The 19,686-nt window shown below is 39.2% G+C and overlaps 2 protein-coding genes and 1 pseudogene across 6 annotated transcripts in view; all 3 read right to left on the bottom strand.

The window, feature by feature from the left end:
- Nucleotides 1-19,686, bottom strand: part of Syt1 (synaptotagmin 1) — a 505,227-nt gene that overhangs the window by 182,855 nt on the left and 302,686 nt on the right. For 2 of the 3 annotated variants that reach the window (XM_013350339.2, XM_013350340.2), the window contains exon 4: nucleotides 9,104-9,286. In XM_013350339.2, coding sequence (XP_013205793.1) covers nucleotides 9,104-9,269 — 166 coding nt within the window. In that variant the 5' untranslated portion in view covers nucleotides 9,270-9,286. Of the gene's footprint in view, nucleotides 1-9,103; nucleotides 9,287-12,497; nucleotides 12,501-19,686 lie in introns of all 3 variants that reach the window. The other variant, XM_005358083.2, reaches the window with a different exon arrangement.
- Nucleotides 17,178-19,686, bottom strand: part of LOC102002945 — a 6,805-nt pseudogene continuing 4,296 nt past the window's right edge.
- LOC102002665 (putative tRNA (cytidine(32)/guanosine(34)-2'-O)-methyltransferase) overlaps nucleotides 18,488-19,686 on the bottom strand; it is a 5,265-nt gene continuing 4,066 nt past the window's right edge. For 2 of the 3 annotated variants that reach the window (XM_026784599.1, XM_026784598.1), the window contains exon 3: nucleotides 18,488-19,662. In XM_026784599.1, the coding sequence (XP_026640400.1) occupies nucleotides 18,730-19,662 (933 nt within the window). In that variant the 3' untranslated portion in view covers nucleotides 18,488-18,729. The remainder of the gene's footprint in view (nucleotides 19,663-19,686) is intronic. The other variant, XM_005358085.3, reaches the window with a different exon arrangement.

Raw genomic sequence — 19,686 nt, 5'->3', positions numbered from 1 at the left:
TATATTCCAGATAGCCACATAGGCTTCTAGTATTTGTAACCTATGTTATTTCTATTCTTTGTGTATGTGTGTGTGTCAAAAGGGCTGCTTTAATAAAAATAAAAAATCAAAGAGTTTAATGATAAGATAAAAAAGTAGGAGAGTCCAAATGGTTCCAGAATTTCTCCGGGGCAGCAGTTTCAATTAAAATATTGCTTGACGAGGAAATCCTTAAATGGCCCAATATCTTCTTATTCTTTACTTCAAAGTTATCTAAGCTCATTCAAAAGACAGACAGGGGAGGCATGTGGACTCCCAAGATACCGAGTTTCAATCTCCTTATTTTAATATCCTCTTAAGTGAAAACCAAAACAAAGAAAAATGCAGCCAAGTGCTGGAATGTAATTGCCCACCACGTAATTTTCCCGGGGTTTCTGCTCTGAATTCTTTATTGAGAGCAGCAGAAACTGCTCAGAACCCGGCAGTCAGTCATATAGTAAAAGGTCTTATACAGAGTCAGGTCCCGGGTTTCTACATCTGCTGCTTTCCTTATGGAGTTTCTTCTGCAGCCAGGTGTTACTTAACAACAGGACCTATGTTTCATACCGTAACTGCTAGGTGGTAAGGAGTTGACTTTTAGAGATATTTTAAAAAATCATGCTCTCTCTACGTGTGAAGTATTCCAGCAAGGCAATTCTTGAGCGGTGTTAAGCATCAGGCCATGGTGTTATTCACGGCCCTTCTATTCCTTCTACGGGCTGACTTAATATCCTTGAGATGCCAACAAAACATAGCTAGAGAAGCTCTTGGAACTTAGCTGAGGTCTTCATTCACTCGGTGGCTTTATGTGCTTACATTTGCTTCATATCCCTGAGCTTTGGAAGTTTGGGGAATCCCTTAACACTTGTTCATTTCAAAGGAGTGAATTGCTTGGGGGGATTTTTCTGCTCAATAGGATTCCTGAAGAAAACCACAAGGACATATAAACATCCTTCTTAAAATGCAATCCCAGTAGCATGTAGTTAGCTTTAAGTTGCTACCCTGACCCCAGAATATTGCTAGAATTATCCTGCACACTTGCTAAAAATTCAGTATTGTCTCCAATACTACAGTTTGTGACAAATATTTTAAAATAGTTTTCTGTCTCACAAGGTGGACAGATAATATAAAATACTTACATACATAATTTTAAAAATCAGGAAGATGTGTCAATTGCAGAGGAGAAATAAGACCAGGATTTACAATGAACAATCTTAAATCATTTACAAAAAATAATATAAATAAATATTTAGGTAACTACACTGGAAAAAACACAATGAAACAATCAGATACCTGCAACTCACTGGGCTTTAGAGAAGACAATCAAAAGAATATTTTTAATTAGAAAGAAAAATCAAAGACTAGATCTTAGCTAAACTTTTATATATTCTATAGACTTGCAAAACCATGTGCATACACACACACAAATGTAATTACTTCTAGGTCATATGGCTATAATCAGTTTCCGTATGTATGTATGTATGTCCTATGGGGATTTTGAAATTTGTGTGGGGTGCAGATTGTGCCAAGTATTGCAGGTTGAATAGGTTCTTGGTTCCATACATCCTTTGAATGCCAGGTCCTGTCCCCATGCCCAAGTTTTAGCACACTAAAAATAGCCCAACAAATATTCTTTATATCCTGTAGGGGGCAGTGCAAACTGTATTAGGAATGATTGCTTATACAGTGAATCAGGCTTTCTACTTTAGAATTAAAATTTTAAGCGGGGGTGGGGTAACTGAACGCCCACTCTTCGAGGGGGGTGGAGAGAAAAAGGTAGGAAGGAAGACTTGAGAAAGGTGGTGAGGGAGAGAATATGCATACATAGATGTACACAAGCATATACACATACAAACATACATACACATACATATACAAATACAGATATACACACATACACATATGCATACATATATCATGCATAAATACATAAATATGCACATTAAAAGATGATGGAATAAGCTAAACTAAACTGAAGGATATTTTTATTGAAAGAAAGTGCAGGCGCCCACCTTGTGCTTGTGATGAACTGTAACCTGTATCTCTAAGCATCGTTGTTTCCAATAGATTCCTTCACAATTGTCCCAATGAAGTTGACATTGCCAAGAGTCCTTACTTTGAGAACAACACTCATCAGAGTCGAGCCTTTTTCTCACAGATTTTTCTCTTTAGTAGAAGTTAATAATAATTTCACTTAATATTTTAGCCATGCCTCTCTGAAGTTTAAGAAGAACTGACTTCCACAGAGGTTAGTGAAGCTGACTCATGTAGCTGGCTCACTTACAGAATGTGTTGCTCTAAAAGTGAAAAGCCAGGTGAGTAGCCCGGTGGTGTATCTGAGTCAAGGGAGACCATTAAACAAATGGGGGATTGATGTAAATAACTACTCACTTATCAAGCCAGGTGATACGGGGGAAAAAGGAATTAAATTAAAATGACATTCCAGGTATTCAATCATTTAAAGTATAAATCAAAATTAAGACTGCCTTTGAGCAGGTGCACAGTTTATCAAGAGTTTCCAGTCTTTTCTCGTGGTAAGTGAGGGTGGAGGGGATGCGAAGTCTTTATGACATACTTACAAGGCCGAACCATAAAACTGGAAATGCCTTCTGATAATACCTCCACATCTACACTCTCTACCTTAATAACCTCTCCGACAAGACCTCAAATTTCCTCTTTGTACAGTGGGAATAGCCATTGTCTTCACGAGGCTCACTGGAGATGCACATACGCCCTGCACACACAGGCATGCTAAGTAAACTTGATCAGTAAAGCAATCCTTGTTGTTCACATGCCACAGATCACTGTGCTTCTAAAGGGTCTCTTCATTTTGTGTTTTGCAATCAACTGTTTGATGTTAACATTATTGTTCAGGACACTGACAAAGGGCAATGCCACTGTCTTCATTTTGCAGCCACGTGGGGGCAAACAAAGTTACCCATCTACACTTTACTGATGGGCACCTGCTTCTATTCCTCCTGTTGCATCATCACTACCTGCTCCGATACTGAGCATCTACCTACTAAGTTGTAAGGTCACCCCTTCCAAAAAGTGTTCCATTGAGCTAGCTCTCTTTGGAGCTGCTGCTATAATATCATGGATGACTGAGGAAGACACCTTCAACTATAATAGTAGTTGAAACTTCCTTTATACATATTTTACTTTTCAGGGTCCATGTATTATTGCATTTGAAAAGGACCCTTGTCTTAAAAAGGTTTGAAACTTATTTTCAGGGTTCAGGTTTTGCAAACATAGGATAAGGACCATATCACTCAGTATGATGTTCAGTTTTGAACTATATGACATCTGCATAGCTTGCCTTTAGCATACATTGGTTTAGTATTGAACAGCTCAATGCCACCTCCTTTTTGAGAGAAAGATTTTTCTCGATCATAGCCTCAATGCAGTATTGCGCAGATCCCAATTATACTACACCTTGTTTTCGGGCCCTTCTCTAAGGTACAGGACAAACAAAGATGTGAGAGTGATTGTACCTGGGCCTAGGGAATTAACCTGTCACTAGCAAAGCAAGCAGGAAGCCCCTGTGGATAGCCATGGCAGGCGAGAAGAGCTTTGAGAAGAGGTGTTCTCATCCAGTCCTGCCTTTGAAATAAGGAATTGCTCCTCGTGATAGTGACAAATAAGCTGGGTCTTGAATGATAAACTAATTTATCAGGGCCAGTGGGAGCCCGGGAAAAGATAAGATCATAAGGGAAGCACTGACTGGGTTTGAGAGATCCTTCAGGAGAAATGTTCAAGGGCGAATTGCTGGAGAGAGTTCGCTGTGGCCAGGATCGCAGGAAGAGTTCTTCCGTAGACTTCCCACGGCAAGTATGTAGTATAAGAATGGAGGTGGGTTCAAGGTGACACACTGGAAAACTGTGCCTCATTTTAACATGTGAGTGATAATGAAAAAATGTGGATCAGCCTATAGAGGAGAATAAGGAGCTGGGAGAAGGAAGATGAGCAAAGGAGGGTAGAGCCAGAAGTAAGGCAACAGTGGTCATGTGCAGAAATAGCTCACTGCACGAAATTCAACAATAATTCTCAGCGTATCCAGATGTAGCCGGTGAATATATAGAAGACAGATTTAACAGGGCTCAAAGATGGAAATCAGAGCAGAGCCACTGGATTGTTAAAGGCCGGACTATAAAACAGGGTCTTTAACTGTTAACTTTAATGTTTTTAACTCCGGTGGAAATGTAAAGGAAGAAGATAGAAAAGTAGTTTGAACAAGGAAGAACTTTTTAGAGTGTGGAGCAAGCACATTGGATTCCTTTTTAGCACCTATGCCATATGTAATTTAGCTGAGCACCCTCTGCTGTTCCTTACAAGCACACAGCAGGCAAAAGGGAGTGAGAAAAGGTAAGGTCAGCCGAAATGTAAAAGGAAGGTTGGAGAAGATGAGGGGTGGAGGAAAAGCCTCCATCGTCTTCCCTGGAACAGGGAACACAGAAATGGGCTTAAAGACTACAACGCACATATATTCAGCTGCAAAGTTTCTAGAATTTTCTCAGTCTGGGTGACTGACCTGCAGAGAGGGCTTTTCTAAAATAGCACTAGAAGCTTGTTAAAACGACCGTGTGACTTTAATAATAGCTAACATTTAAAGTGTGCGTTCTCCGTGCTAGACACTCTGCCACATTTGATACAGCCAATGCTTTTGCAAACCAGCCTAGAGACAAGAAGACTATTTAAGACCCTATCTTTGTAGCAGGAGGGAATGGCTGAATAAAAAAGATTAATTAATATGCCCAAGGTCACAATGTGCTGTACATACAGGACTTAGATTTGGGCCGCCTATGCCCATAAATTGTGCTTATTCCTGTATTAAAGTGCTTATCACCAAATGTTTCTGCATCAATAACGCAGCTACCCTTACTCTTTTTCTGGACTGAGGGTGAGCATTTGGTTCTTTTGCTGAAGAAAGATACATTCTACTTCAAGGAGCTCATGAATATCAAAACCTTAATTGTAGCTATTTGGATGACATGCGTTCATGCTTTACAAAGCAACCGTGGCCTTAGCCACATCAAAATCAAAGTTGCAAAATAAAGAAGCATTCTGAAAATCCTTGTCTGCTTCATTTAGATAACGGTGTGCTGAATGAATTCAAAGATAAAAGTGCTCAGAGCATTTACAACTTCTTTTTCTTCTCTCTCTCTTTCTCTCTTTTCTTTTTAAATGTAAGCCCCACAGTGTTGTGGGTGATACCATCAGGCAATTTGGTTTGAATATGCGTAGATTACCTAACTAATGACATGCATCCTCCCTGCCATTGTGACACCTCTCTAATTCCAAGTGGGAATTTCAAGTGACAGACTAGAGCTGGTTGCTATCAATTTTGCAAACCCCACATGTGCCAGATAGCCAAGCTTTAGCTCAGAGACCAAAATCGATTAATATTCTAATTTGTTACCTGTCATTAGCATCTTACTGTGTTATGTCAAGTCAAGAGTGTCACCTTTATATAGCATAGGCCCCAAAGGAATTTGAGCTTAGGGACGTATTTTATTTTGTTCATTGTTGTTTCCTATCTGAAGAAAATCCCATTAGAAATTTCAATTACACAGGCAGTAAAAACTTTGAGGAATTAAAATGAAAATGGAGAATGTTTACTGCTAGGTATTTTTTTAAATAGAACTGCATGACGGTATCAAAATGCCATTTTCTAAAACCTATTTACTTTTAAAATATTTCAGATATTTACTTGTTTCATCTGATAACACCAAGGAAAACACTATGAATATAATACTTTGCCCAGGTCCTTAACAAGGGATTCTCCAAGCAAGAGATTTCATATGTAATTATTTCTGGTTGATTATTTTCCTATGGATGAACAGAGAAGAAGAGATTTAATAACTGAATCTCTGCGAGAAACACTTGTGGGGCACCATGAAGATGGAACTACTTTGTTTTTAAAAGTGAAAGGCACTGGTTAGAACAGAAATGAAGTTTTAACACTTGCGATGTAAAATCTGTGTTTTCATTCACCAGAATCTTGAGGCTTCATAGTCTAAGAGGGGATGTGCGCTGTAAAAGTTGACTTGACATTCATTCATTCATTCATTCATTCATTCATTGAATACAGGTGGAGAGCCTTCTATGTACCAGTCACGATGAATGACGTAACTACTCAGAAAACATATGTAACTTACTTCCTTCATTAGAACTTTTATTATTTTGGAGGGATTCAGATTAGTTAAAAACCCAGTCATGAGGAATACCTGTTATTGTGGATGGTGCTAAATAATAGAGTGAAAAAAAAAAAAGAGCAAGAGTTAGGGAGAACAATGGCAACTCTGGGTGAGTTAAAGCGGGTTACGGTTGTAAATACTGTGGTGGGATTAATCCTTCATAGGAAGATGACATTGTATGGACATGCGAGATGAGGAAATGAGTCTTGATGCTGGCCGGGAGCACATTTCAGCTTGATGGTTATCCGGCTGGCTGTGTGTCTCATACTATTTACTCGTCTACAGGAGACGGTTGAGCACAAGGCAGGAGATGTGGCTCACTGTTTCTTTCATCGTTTTATAACGCATTTCTCTTATGGCAACTATGTGGGTAAAATGTTCTTCAAGCCGGAGTTAGTATCTCTAATGCATGCATAGGTTGTATATCTTGAATTTCTAACATTAAAGTTATATAAAAATCAGTCCATTAGCTGGGCGGTAGAGCATAAAGGGAAGTGAGATGGCTTGGGCTACTGGACCATCTCTCCATCTCCAGCTCTTCCCTTCTGCAGCTTCCTGCTGAGAGCAGTCATCACCAACAGTCCTGTTAGAGCATGCTTCAGAGGAAGTTGAACTTGTGAATCGTGTGGGCAAATCAACACATTTCTAATCTTTGAGGCATGAGAAGTTATTACAGATACATCTTTATAAATGATATCGCCCATCTGTAATATTCTAATACTTTGTTTATCTTCTCTTCTTAACAGACACATTTTACTTCATTGGGTGCATCAGGTCCCAATAACTGTATCTTTTGCTACACAGATTCAGCTTCTGCTGTTCCTGTTATGAATACTTTAGAACCAATTTTAAGAGGCCAGCATCACTGGTCTGAAAGTCAAAGAATTTACAAAAAAGAAAGAAAGAAAAGAAGGAAGGAAGAAAGAGACAGAGAGAAATAAAAAGAAAACCAAACCAAACAAACACAATCCCCTGAAATAAAAACACCCCCCCCCCCGCAAAAAAAACAAAACAAAACAAAACCACAGCAAACTACTATAAGCCAATCAATACTCCTGGTCACAGGAATTGTGTTCAGGGCGTTTTCTGAACAACCCAGTTCAATGGCAAGTAAAAAAGATTAAACACCATGATGGTTTGTGATTAATTTCAGGGAAGCAAGGGCAGTTTAATCTTTGTAAATGAATAAATACAACTGATCACGTCAATAGGCTAAAGGGTAGAACAATATGATCATTTCAAAAGAAAAAAATAATTAAAAAATAACCAAATAGTCTTTCAGGATGGCCAACCAATTAGGTAGAGAAGAATTATACTTCAATATGAAAAAGGGCACACAAGATGGCCCCAGAGTTAATACTTGAGAGTATCTCCTCTAAAACGCAGAAACCAAGTTAGTATGGCAGGTCTTAACCAGAATAATAAGGCAAGAGAAACAAACAAAAGACACCCAAAGTGGGCAGAAAGAAAGACCTTCCTTGTCTGCACATGAAAGAGACCTAAAAATTCCATTACCAAACTTTTAGAAGAAATGAATAGATTCAGTAAAGTTAAATGAACGTATTAATGCACAAAGATCAGCATTGTTTATATGCACTATCTATCTCAAAGATAAGCTTTTGTGACATTTTGTTTGTGTTCTGACAAATAAAGCTTGCCTGGACATCAGAGGGTGGAGCTAGGCACTAGTCAACCATAGAGGTCTGGAGGACTGTGCAGACAGGAAGTGATACGGCTGGGCAGGGAGGGGAAGTAAGAAGGCATGGTGGAGACAGAAGCTAGGCTCCTTTGACCTGAGGAGTTGGAGAGGTAAGAGGTGACTGTGGCTGTTTCTCTGCTTCTCTGATCTTTCAACATTTACCTGATATTTGACTCTGGGTTTTTATTATTAAGACTAATTAGGATCGTGCTCAATAAACCAGGAAGACAATCCCGTGTACAATACTAAGAAAGAAAATACTCCACATTAACCTTAGTTTTTTATTTTATTATTATTACTGTGTGTGTGAACATTGTGTGTGTACGTGTGTGCACGTGCGTGTGTGCATGTTCATATGTGCCACAGAGCACATATGGAGGGCAAAGAACCCGTCAAAGCATGCAAAAATATACTTTTGCATGGGAAAGTAAGTTCAAGAGATTTATTTCACAAGTACAATACAGCATTGGCTGTAGGAAACTTGAATTATGTTAAGACAGTGAATGTTGGATGCTGTCTGTAAAAATGGTTGTATGTGAGGTACTACATATGCTACTTAGTAAGATTTAGTCAATTAATAGTATTTACAGCACAAAATACTGTATTATACACAGTAAACATATCTGTAAACACACAAATAAAATTTGGAAAACCAAATGCTACTGATTAGATTTGTATGAGGTTTACTCAAATAAGTTAAGCTATAGGCTTTGTGTTTCTAATTGACAAATACAAAATTAAAAGTGAGTGAAAGCTTTTGAAATATTGACAAATTAATGAAGGAAAAACAAATTTTAAAAGACATTAACCAAGGAAAGAAAATCAAACCTGTAATAGTGGGAAAGTATCAGGTAATGTAATCTTTCTTATCTAACAATTCCTTTGACACAAATCTGAACTACGTATGATACAACATACAGGCATTACTGTACTATTCTCAGGGAAACAGAAATTGAAGGACCCACATACATTAAATACACACATAAAATTTTGTTATAAACTATGCTATTATTTATAAGACACAATTAAAAAAAATCTTATTTCATTTCCAAAATCACATCATTTGTCATTGGAGGACGACATATGTTTCTACCACGAGGAACAGGATATTGAGTTCTGCTGATTTTCCAATGATTCTAATGATCAATTCAGTATTTTCTTCGTAGCCAAGTGAAAATAGGATACTCACGTGGAATTTTATGCAGCTCGTTCATAAACTTCTCCTTCAGCTTCGAAAAGGCATCTTCCTTTCCTTCCCCGGGACTGGCTGGCTCGGTGGCGTTGTGTGGGACAAGAGTCGCAGCAGTGGTGACTGGCGGGGCGGCCAGGCGCTCATGATGGCTCTCGCTCACCATTTTTGGTTCAGGAGGAACTAATGGGAGGAAGAAAGGGAGAGCGAGCTCAGAACGGCAGGCCTGACCCCACCAGAACAGGTGTACCCGAGAAGAAACACACTGCATGCACCTGCTCACTGGGTAGGAGCCTGGCATTAGCATATTACTCTATGTTGGTTCATGAAATATTTACAGAATCGCAGTGAGTGGAGAGAGCTCCTTCCGGGAAGGCTAAGACCAAATGTAGTAACTGAATAGCTTTCTCTCCCGACGGTACTCTGTAAGCTGTCAAACCAATTAGCAAGGTATACAAGCCCAATTTTGTGGTGTAAATTTAACTTTTAATGACATCTTCCCAAAGTGTGCAGGAAACAACTGTTGACAACATCCACATTCTATATTCTATATATTAGTATCTCGTATTACCTTAAAAGAAAAACACAAATCAGAGATATTATTAATGTTGGAAATGTTGCTAAGTGATTGCATACATTCCAAATGTTAGTGATTTTCAAGTAACAGCACAATACTGAAAGCCTAGGACACCATAAACATTATTCAGTAAATGTCTTGAATCTCATATCAAGGGTAAGTTTTCTCCCTAGTCATTTTTTGACCTTTACTGTAGGTGACATGCTGATCAATAATTTACTTGTTCTGCTAGGTGGTATTTTTAGGTCACTGTAAATGTGACATAATTGACTCCATATATCAAGATACTGATAAAGATACAGGGCTTGTCTGCTTAATTATTTAAATTCACCTAGCAATCATTTAAAATGTTTATTTACCTTTGAATTAAAAATTCCAATGAGTTCTAAGGTTGTAAACGAAAACATTTTGGCTTTGAATTGTGAAGATGCTAACTATAGTCTTATTCTCCAGCTAGATGGATTTTGAAAAGTCACCTGACCATTACCAAGTGGGAAGACACTAAACTTGCTTTCTGCCTTACTCACAGTGACTATTACTGTGACGAAGCCATGACTCGAAGCAACCTGGGGAGAATAGGGGTTATTTGGCTTACACTTCCATATCCCTGTTCATCATCAAAGGAAGCCAGGACAGGAACTCAAAACAGGCAGGAATCTGAAGGTAGGAGCTGATACAGAGGCCATAGAGGGGCTGATTACTTGTTCTTCATGGCTTGCTCAGCCTGTTTTCTTATAGACCATAAACCAGGATCATAAACCAGAGGAGTCCCCCAGCAATCACTAATAGAAAATTCTCTATAGCTTGCCTGCAGCTGGATCTTACGGAGGCATTTTCTCAGTTAAGGTTTTCTCCTTTCTGATGATTCTAGCTTGGGGTCACATAAAAACTAGCCAGGACACTTGACCCCTTGTCAACTTGGCATATCAATACAACATTAGTTTACAACAACTCTTATTTTTCTGTTCATCCCCAATCTCACATTAATAAATATCACAATATCAAACATTAAAACCTTAAAACTTCCAGATTTTACAAATTTGTGTATTTTAAAAGTTCAATCTCCTTAAAATCCATCTCAAGTCTATTTAAAATCCAAAATCTCTTTAAAACTTCTCAGTCTCTCAACTATGAGTTTCTGAAAAATATAAATAAATTAAATGCTTTCTTACTCTAAGAGGAAGAAGCAGGATATAGTCACAATCTGAACAAAGAAAAATGAACTCAGTGCAAATAACTTAGTGTCTAATGTCTGTAATTCACTCACAATCTTCTTGGCCCCAAGGGCTGGCCATAGCACACACAGTGAGAATCAGGCTTAGACCAGCTCCAGTAGTATCTGTAACAATTCTGGAGTCTCCTACAGCAGCTGGGCTGCATTTTTGCCAATAGCCTCTCTTGAGCACTCTTCATCGTGTTGAGCCTCAACTTCTCTGAACGGTCCCTTTGACCCTGGACCTTCAGCTGCTCCTGAGCCTGCATCCTCACCAGGGGTCTCTTCTCCTCACAGTGCCAACCCTCAGCTGATCTCTGTGACCCTCCCATCCCTCTGGAAGATTCTTGCACATGACCAAGTTTTGGTCAGAATGAGATGCAACCTAAGTCATCTCTGGAACACAGAGCTTCTGTGCACTGACCTCAAGGAAACACTTCCCAGAAGATTTTGCCCCAAGGATGCTCATCTCTTCTTAAACACCACTAACTCCACTAACTGGGTTTTGTGTGTGTGTGCCTCTGTGCATCTCTGGGTGTGTACGTTCTTGCTTTGTTTATTAGTTTGTTCATTTTGTTTGTCTTTTTGTTTTCCTGTTTGTTTGAGAGAGAGTGGGGGGGGCACAGAGTTGGATTTATGGACAGGTTGGTATAATCTGTGAGGAGATGCGGGAATATTGTATGAAAACAATGTTTTCTATAAAAATATCATGACACTGTGATGTGGCTTTCATACCTAAGCCATTTGCCCTACACAGACTTTCCTTGAGCTAGCCCTTTCTGCTAGTCAAACATTACAGCACCATGTTAGTACCCAGTATTGGTGTATTCATGATCTTTTTTTTGAATCTATCAGTGAATGGAAAATACATGGTATCTCGCTAGCAGGAAACAGATTGCTTAATTTTATATGTATAATCATTTGGCTTCTGAGAACACAATTTTAGAACACTGGAATTAAAAACACCTATTCTTGGATAGAAACATAAAGTCTCATCTAAAAGATAGCCTGATTGCTTCTTTCTTTATAATAAAAACTGAAAGTTAAAATAACAAGAATATATTCACTTAAAATTTTGGATAGATAATAATGGCAAAGGTCAGCGTACAAGGAACTGGATAATTGGGAAGAAGGCTAGAAGAGAAACATGTTCTAGGGACCCTAAATAATATCAGAAAATTACCTAACAGTGAACTAATTGTGTTAATTTATAAAATAATAGTATTAACTCTGTCTTAACGAGCTAGAAACTTGAAAGCACAAGGGAGTATTAGTTGTAAAATATAGGTTATGAAACATTATGAAAATTGTGTCTTATTTATAAAGGACTCTCACAGAAAAAGAGGCTGGAAAGATAGATTCAAGAGTGCTAAATTTCTGGCAGAATTTTCACCTTCTCTCATGTCAATGGTTCTCAACCTGTGGGTTGTGATCCCTTGGGGTATGCATATCAGATATCCTGCATGATAGATATTTACATTATGATTCATAACAGTAGCAAAATTAATTATGAAGTAACAATGAAATAATTTTATGGTTGGGGAGTTACCATAAGATGAGGAACTGTATTAAAGAGTCACAGAATTAGGAAGGTTGAGAACCACTGTCTTATGTGTTTATGATTTCAATATGGTATACATCTGAGTTATTTTAAATTATGAAATTCCCTTTGAAATTGTTTGTTCTTATGAAGACTGAACTCTGCAGTATGAGTTTAGCACCCCGATACTGGATTGAAAACACTGTCAACCACAAACTAAATCTCAAGAACAAGTGATAAAGCAAAGATTTCAGCAAAGCATACAAAATGGCCATTGGCTAAATTCAAGGCAGACAAGACAGTAAAAAGTCATAAAGGTTAATATTTTGTGGTAATACCCGAGGAAAATCAGATCATTGTTGTTGTGTCAACCTCCATCCATTACTCTATTTTAGGACTTTAATTATGGCTATCTCCAGATCTAAAACTTGGCATAGCTTCTTAGATAACATAGCAAGCGATTTTATAATACTGCAGAAACATAATGATTTCTACAGAAATCACTATTGCCAGCTCTGTTTAAAGATTGTATTGTGTAATCAAAGAATACAAAATTCAAGGCCAACCAAAAGGGCAAGGAATTATCAAAAAATATTATCAAAGAAAGCATTTGAATACATAAGATCCAAAAATTGTAAGTTCTTTCCGAACTAATCATTAAAAATAGTTCAGGAGAAATGAGAAAAACAGGCTGTTCTGTACTAGAGGGGGAGAACCCAGCTTAGGTCTTTTACTTCATCGTGTCCTCCATCCATCATAGAGCAGTATGAAGCCAACGTCTGCGCCAATGTATCCTTACTGACCCTAACTCAATGTCCAGCTTCAGTAAGGAATCCCACACTTGATACTATGCTCAGAATACTAGACACTGAAAGGCTTCCTTCATCCAAGAGGAGCTGGCCTGCCAGTCTCACTTCCATAAAGACCACTGTAATCCTGTCACTAGTGGACGCTGATACAGAAGCCCATCTCTTGCCTCAGCCATTGCCTGTTGCAACGCATTTCAGTTCTTCCTTCAGAACACGATATAGAAAAGCATTCTTTACTGAACTGTAAAGCATTCTTTACTGCCAAACCCAGGTAAGGCTCCCAGGGAATATGATCACACTCGCTCTGAAAGAATTTGGAAAAAATAAGGAACTGCTGTCAACATTTTCACTTCAATTCTTTCCTTGCCGGAGGATCCCAGAGCAGTAAGTGAGACTGAGCCGCGTATCAAACTGTCCCCCACAAATCTGCAGGTGTTTCAATGTCAGCCTCAAGGTACATCTTCTCTGCGATTCAGATGAATAAATTGTCTTGGGAGATGAGAGAGGCAAGCAGGGCTCTGTTACTGTGGGCGGGGCTGGTTTCTGGTGGCAGATACCATAAAGGCATTAGATAAAAAGGTGGGAGAAGTGTTGGAAAACATCCATATGAATTTCCACACAACATATGAAGAGAAATTAAGGTCTTATTTCAAAAGTGTCATTTCTAGGTTTACTTACAAGCTGCCCCAGTGTGTCTAAAGCACCAATATTTGCTTCCCTTTCCCCATCTTCTTCTTTTTTTTTATCTTAACTTTGCTTTCTGTAAAGAAAGATACACCTGACTCTAGACTGTAGGTGGTGAGACACAATCAAGACACATATTCCAGTGTTAGACCATCAGTAGCACCTTCTGAACCCTTTTCACAGGCGCTCATCATGGGAAATGCCTATCTAATAGCATATGGTCATAGTGGTAGCAAAGCAGATTTAAGGAGGGATGAGGATCTTATGCCACTCAGGTCTGAGGCCAATGAACAACAGTTAAACAAACAAATCTTTTGTCATGCACAAAGCAATATTCTAACTGTACCGCACAGGTATTACCATAATCTTTACAATAACCTGTGAAATAGGATGGTCTATTATTTCTATGCTCCTTCTTTATTTTAGAATTTATATATGTATGCATTTATTTGTGTGCATGTATGTGTGTGTGCATGATGTGGGAAGTCACATATGCCATAGTATATGTACATGAACGTCAAAGGACAATTTGTGGTTCGAGCATATGAGTCCCAGGGATTAAACTCAGGATTTCAGGTTTGGAGGCAAGCACCTTTAACTCATTGAACAATCTTTTAAAATTGCTTTTAATTGAAAATAGATTTTTTATACAATATAGTCTGACTGCAGTATTACAGTTTCCCTTCTCAACGTCCTTCCAGATTCTTCCCACTTTCCTACCCACCCAGGTCCACACCCTTTTTTTGTCTCCCTCATTAGACTATAAACATGTATCTAAAATAATAATTGATGAATGAAAAGTACAGTCAGGCCAATTAAAAATCTTATCTAAGGGCTGGAGAGATGGCTCAGTGGTTAAGAGCATTGCCTGTTCTTCCAACGGTCCTGAGTTCAATTCCCAGCAACCACATGGTGGCTCACAACCATCTGTAATGAGGTCTGGTGCCCTCTTCTGGCCTGCAGGCATATACAGACACAATATTTTGTATACGTAATAAATAAATAAATATTTAAAAAAAATCTTATCAAAGCATGTAAGTTAGGAAATGCTCTGAAGTAACCAGAGCATACACAAAGAAGGAATACACATACGCTTTGCTGAGCAAGGATTCCAACACGGATGTCTCGCCCAGACCTGCTAGAATGATTGCTGTGCTCTCCCACAACACCAGCAGCACGGTTTGATTCTTTCAGATCCCTTTGCGGTTCAATACCAAAGATCCTCAGAGGGTAATGCTACACTTAAAGTTCCCTGAGCATCTGCATGATGGGATCCAGAAAGCAAACCAAGAAATAAAACTGACTGTGTGGCTTCCTTATTTCCAGAGCAATTTATATATTTTTGTCCCTAACTATTGCATGTGGTCGACTGTTATCCGACAATATTGAGTGATCGTGGGCTCCTGTTACACAGCTTAGAAAGAACATTGAGTGACAGACTGAACGCTCAACAGAATGCATTCTTTTATGATATATATTTTCACACTTTCATGTGTCTGAGGTGGGAATTTTCTTAGGGTTTTATGGCATCTCACTTTCGCTCTCTGCCAGGATAAACTGCTGCTTGCCTGGGTTTGCTTGAGATGGCTGTTAATCTCAGCAATGGTCCATGCCACGAATCGTTTTGGGGGAACCTAAGCAAAGGTAATGAATCCTGCTTGCTGCCCGAAGCCTTCCTGTGTCTCAGCATGCACCAGAAACACTAGCAGAATGAGAGTCAAGTAGTTTGAACGATTTTGGAGGCAATATTAACCGAAATGCTCTACTCTAGGACTCTTTTTGGTAAATGTATTTTTATTTTACAATAATTATAAACAGCAGAAATTATAAAACCAGGACAAAAAAATCCCACATGTCCTTTATTCAGTTTCTCCTAGTTGTACTATCTACAACTCTATAACTTCCAAACCAACATCATGATAATGATATAATATTTACTGCCACTGGACTTTACACAAATTTTTGTTTGTGTTTACAAGTCAATGAAACATTAGCATGGGAATAGTTTTATGTGCTGAGCACTAGAAACAAGACCCAAAACTATTTTATCAGCCTAAATGAACTCTTATCCCATAATGTCATAGTAATACATATCCTATAGACTGGAAATCATTAACCTATTCATTACTCCCTTTCATAGTTCTGACATTTCAAAAATGCTATAAAATGCAACTGTACAGCAAGTTACCTTTTGATATTACCTTTCTTTCATTTACTATAATATATTCCAAGACTTGTTTAAGTGGGATATCTGTAGCTGGTTCCTTTATACTACAGAATGGTAGTCCATGGTAGGAATGGTTTGTTCAACTACTTACCTACTTGGGCTGTCTCTCATTTGAGGCTATCTCAAATAAAGACACTGTGAAACATTTTGTTAAAGGTTTTGTGTGCCCAGGCAGTGCAAACTCTGGGCCATATGTTGCGTACATTTAACTTTAGGAAGTATTTCCAAATTCTTCTAGGGAGCATCTTTATTTTACATCCTTGTCATTAGTCTATGAGAAATATAGTTTGCATCCTTAACAGTATCTGGTATTTTCACTATTATCTCTTTAGCAATCCTGTTAAGTATATGTCACATCACACTGAAGTTTTACTTTGCATTCCTCAATGAGTTATGAAGTTCAACACATTTTCATAACAATACCTGCCATCTATATATTGTTAAAATGTATATCTCTCTTCATTTCCTTCTGGGATTATTTTTGAATTTTGATCATATTTTATTGTTTTATATTTACCAGATATCAGATACTAAAAGGGTTTCAAATAATTTATCTTTTTGTTCTTTCTTTTTTCTTTACAAAATAAAGTTGAATATTGGTGAAGTCTAATATATCTATTTTGTTTTCTTCTGGATTGTCCTTTTTGGCTCAAATTTAAAAACATCTCCTGAAGATTTTTCTCATATGATATTTTTCTAAAAGATCTTCTATCTTACATTAAATCCATGAAACATTTTTGAGGGACTATTATTTTGTTGGCCTGTGTAAGTTCAGTTTGCCAAAATGACTGCCTTTCCTTCCTTGAATCATCTTTGTAGTTTGTCAAACTTAGTCAGCCTTATAATTATGGGTTCATTTCTGCATTTTTCTTTTCTGTTCCTTTGATTTATATGTCTAGTCTTCCACGAATACCATTGTATCTTCATTATTGCAACTTTATAAGAAGTCTTGAAGTTATATAATGTGAGTCCTCCAACTTTCTCTTCTTTGAAAATTAATTTAGCTTATAAATTGTATGCCAAGTATTTTCATCTAGTCATTTTTTGTCCTTCTGCTTTATTCTAGGGAAGACAGCTCTTCCATAAGACCTTCCTTTTCTTGTTCCAACTCCTGTAGATGCTGCCGGGTTTTGCTCTAGTCTGTTCTCCGCCCAATGCAGTAGAGGCCCACAGGCTTCGAACATCTGACTGCAGAAATGCTTGGTGAATACCAAGCCATTATGGATCTTAGTTAATGAGTCCAGATGTTTAAGTCTGTGAATCCTCCTATACGCACAACATTCTTCCTGACACGGGATCTTCGGCAGTCTGCCGACTTGAAGCACACTTTCCCAATGGTGATATCAGGCACAGTAGGGATTGGGATTTCAATTCTCTCGTATTCGGAGCTCTTTGGGTCTTGAATGGATTGAAAGCAAGTGCAGTGCCCGACCAGTCTTTGTGGTTTTGTCTCCTATGAAACAAGCAAAAATCAGTCCTATGATGCCTGGATCCATCATCTGGTACGTGGCTTGTGTACAGACATCAATATGAGAAGGCCAAATAGTGACATGAGGGTGGGGGTGATGCCAACCAACCTGTTTCTTCAGCTCACCTTTCGATTGAGGCTGCAGACAGTTGTTCTGGAGAAATTTCTACACAGTCCTGTCTTGTCAGAATGTTGCAAGATAATGACAGAATGGATGTGAACAATTCTGGTGGTGTCCATCTTTTTCTGCAACTGTGCGCATTTCACTTCCACTGTTTTGGAATTGTTTTGAATTTGGAGTCTCTCTGCACATCACCATTCAAGTTCCTGATACATAGACCCATCAACTCCTTTCTCTCTCTTTTTTTTTTTTAACAGTTATCACTGTATATTTAAGTGAAATAAAACTGGGATACAGTAGCCAGGTTTCATGGCACAGGCCTGTAATCTCAGCATTCAGGGGGCAGATGTAGGAGGATCTTGAGTCTGAGGGCAGTCTAGGCTATATAGGAAGATATTGTCTTAAAAATACCTGACCAACCAATCTGTAAAAATTGGGAGGCAGTAATGGATGGGATGTATAATTATAGGATTGATTTATAAAATCTGCTATTATCCAAAGCAGTGACAAATATGAGCAGTCTTTCAGATGCCTGTAATTTGTAATATAAAAAGGAAGTGACTTGCATAGGTAGGGCTTTTACCATTGATTTGTTGCCCATGGCCGCTGACCAGGAATAAAGCTGAATTTCAGGTATAGTGAAGCTGTAACATTTTCCTCCATCAAGTTGGTGGAGATCCCTGATGTTTACCCATGGTAAGAATCCCTGCTTTGCAGGGAAATCCTGGACCTATTCAGGACACCCAGGAGAGGCTGAGAGAAAAGGCATGTGCTCACAGTCTCAAGAAATTCCGCCTGCAGCTCAGCAGACTTCTTCGCTGTTTCTTTGTTGTTATGGAGTTGCTGCAGAGTCCACTCGAGGCTTATCTGTTCAGGGCCCATAGATGGTATCTGCAAACAAACTCATCAAGCCAGCTTCTGGTTTTCCTGGCAGGCAGCAGCTTCTGACTTGGATTAGTTCCATTTTTACTGCGAACTCTAAAATTGTTAAGGTGAACTATTCATTTCATTGTCTTCCACCTTGGGGGACAGCAGGGTATGACCCTGAGGGACAGTCAGAGGCTGGGGCAAGTTGTCTACTTTGTTAATGGAACATTCTTTGGGAAGCGATTCCTTGGCCAGCTGCCCATTCTTCTTCAACTTGCAGGCCTCCTGGTATGGGGGTGCGATGGGGGGTTGTGTGGGCGGAGTATATTTGTACTCAGAGCCATCTTCTAGATCCAGAGGGTAACTGCAATCCGAATCGTAGGCGCTGAGGTCCCCACAGGCCACAAAGGGTACAATAAAACGGGCAGGACCATGCAGCTCGTTGAAATCGTACGAGTGGTCCAGCAGGGGTCTGGTCAGGTCTGGAATGAAGCCCTCAGGAGGGTCATAACCCTGACAAACAGCAAAGGCCTCGATGCTGGAGTTCCGGCTGCTCTTCGGCTTGGCACAGAGCACGCTGGAGAAGAAGATGCGCAGCTGGCTATAGAGCAGTGTTACATCTCGGCCCCGGAATATCTTGGCTACAAAGCAGCCCCCTAGCTTCAAGACATGTGTAGCAATGTTGAGAGCCGCTAGCAGAAGCTGAGCCTGCATATAGTCGTCGACATCATGGAGGCCAGTGACATCAGGAGCCCCGTCACACACTACTAGGTCAGCAGGGCAGCCCTCAAAGTGCTGGATGATCTCCTTGGCAGTGGAAAGCTTTGTGATGTCCCCCTGTATCTGGATCACACCTGGAAGTGGAGCCATAGCCTGCAAGTCCACAGCCACCACCTGACCAGAACTCTGGCCCCCAATCTTTTGGCTCAGCACCTGGCTCCAGCTGCCTGGGGCTGCACACAGGTCAACTGCTCGCTTCACGCCTTGGAAGAGATTGAATTCCTCATCCAGTTGAAGCAGCTTGAAGGCACTCCGGGCCCGCCAGCCATTCTCCTTGGCCAGGCGATAGTAGACATC

This window comes from Microtus ochrogaster, chromosome 24 (genome assembly GCF_000317375.1).
Source record: "Microtus ochrogaster isolate Prairie Vole_2 chromosome 24, MicOch1.0, whole genome shotgun sequence".
Lineage (NCBI taxonomy): Eukaryota > Metazoa > Chordata > Mammalia > Rodentia > Cricetidae > Microtus > Microtus ochrogaster.
The sequence above is the reverse complement of the archived record's forward strand: the minus strand, read 5'-3'. Positions and strand labels throughout refer to the sequence as shown.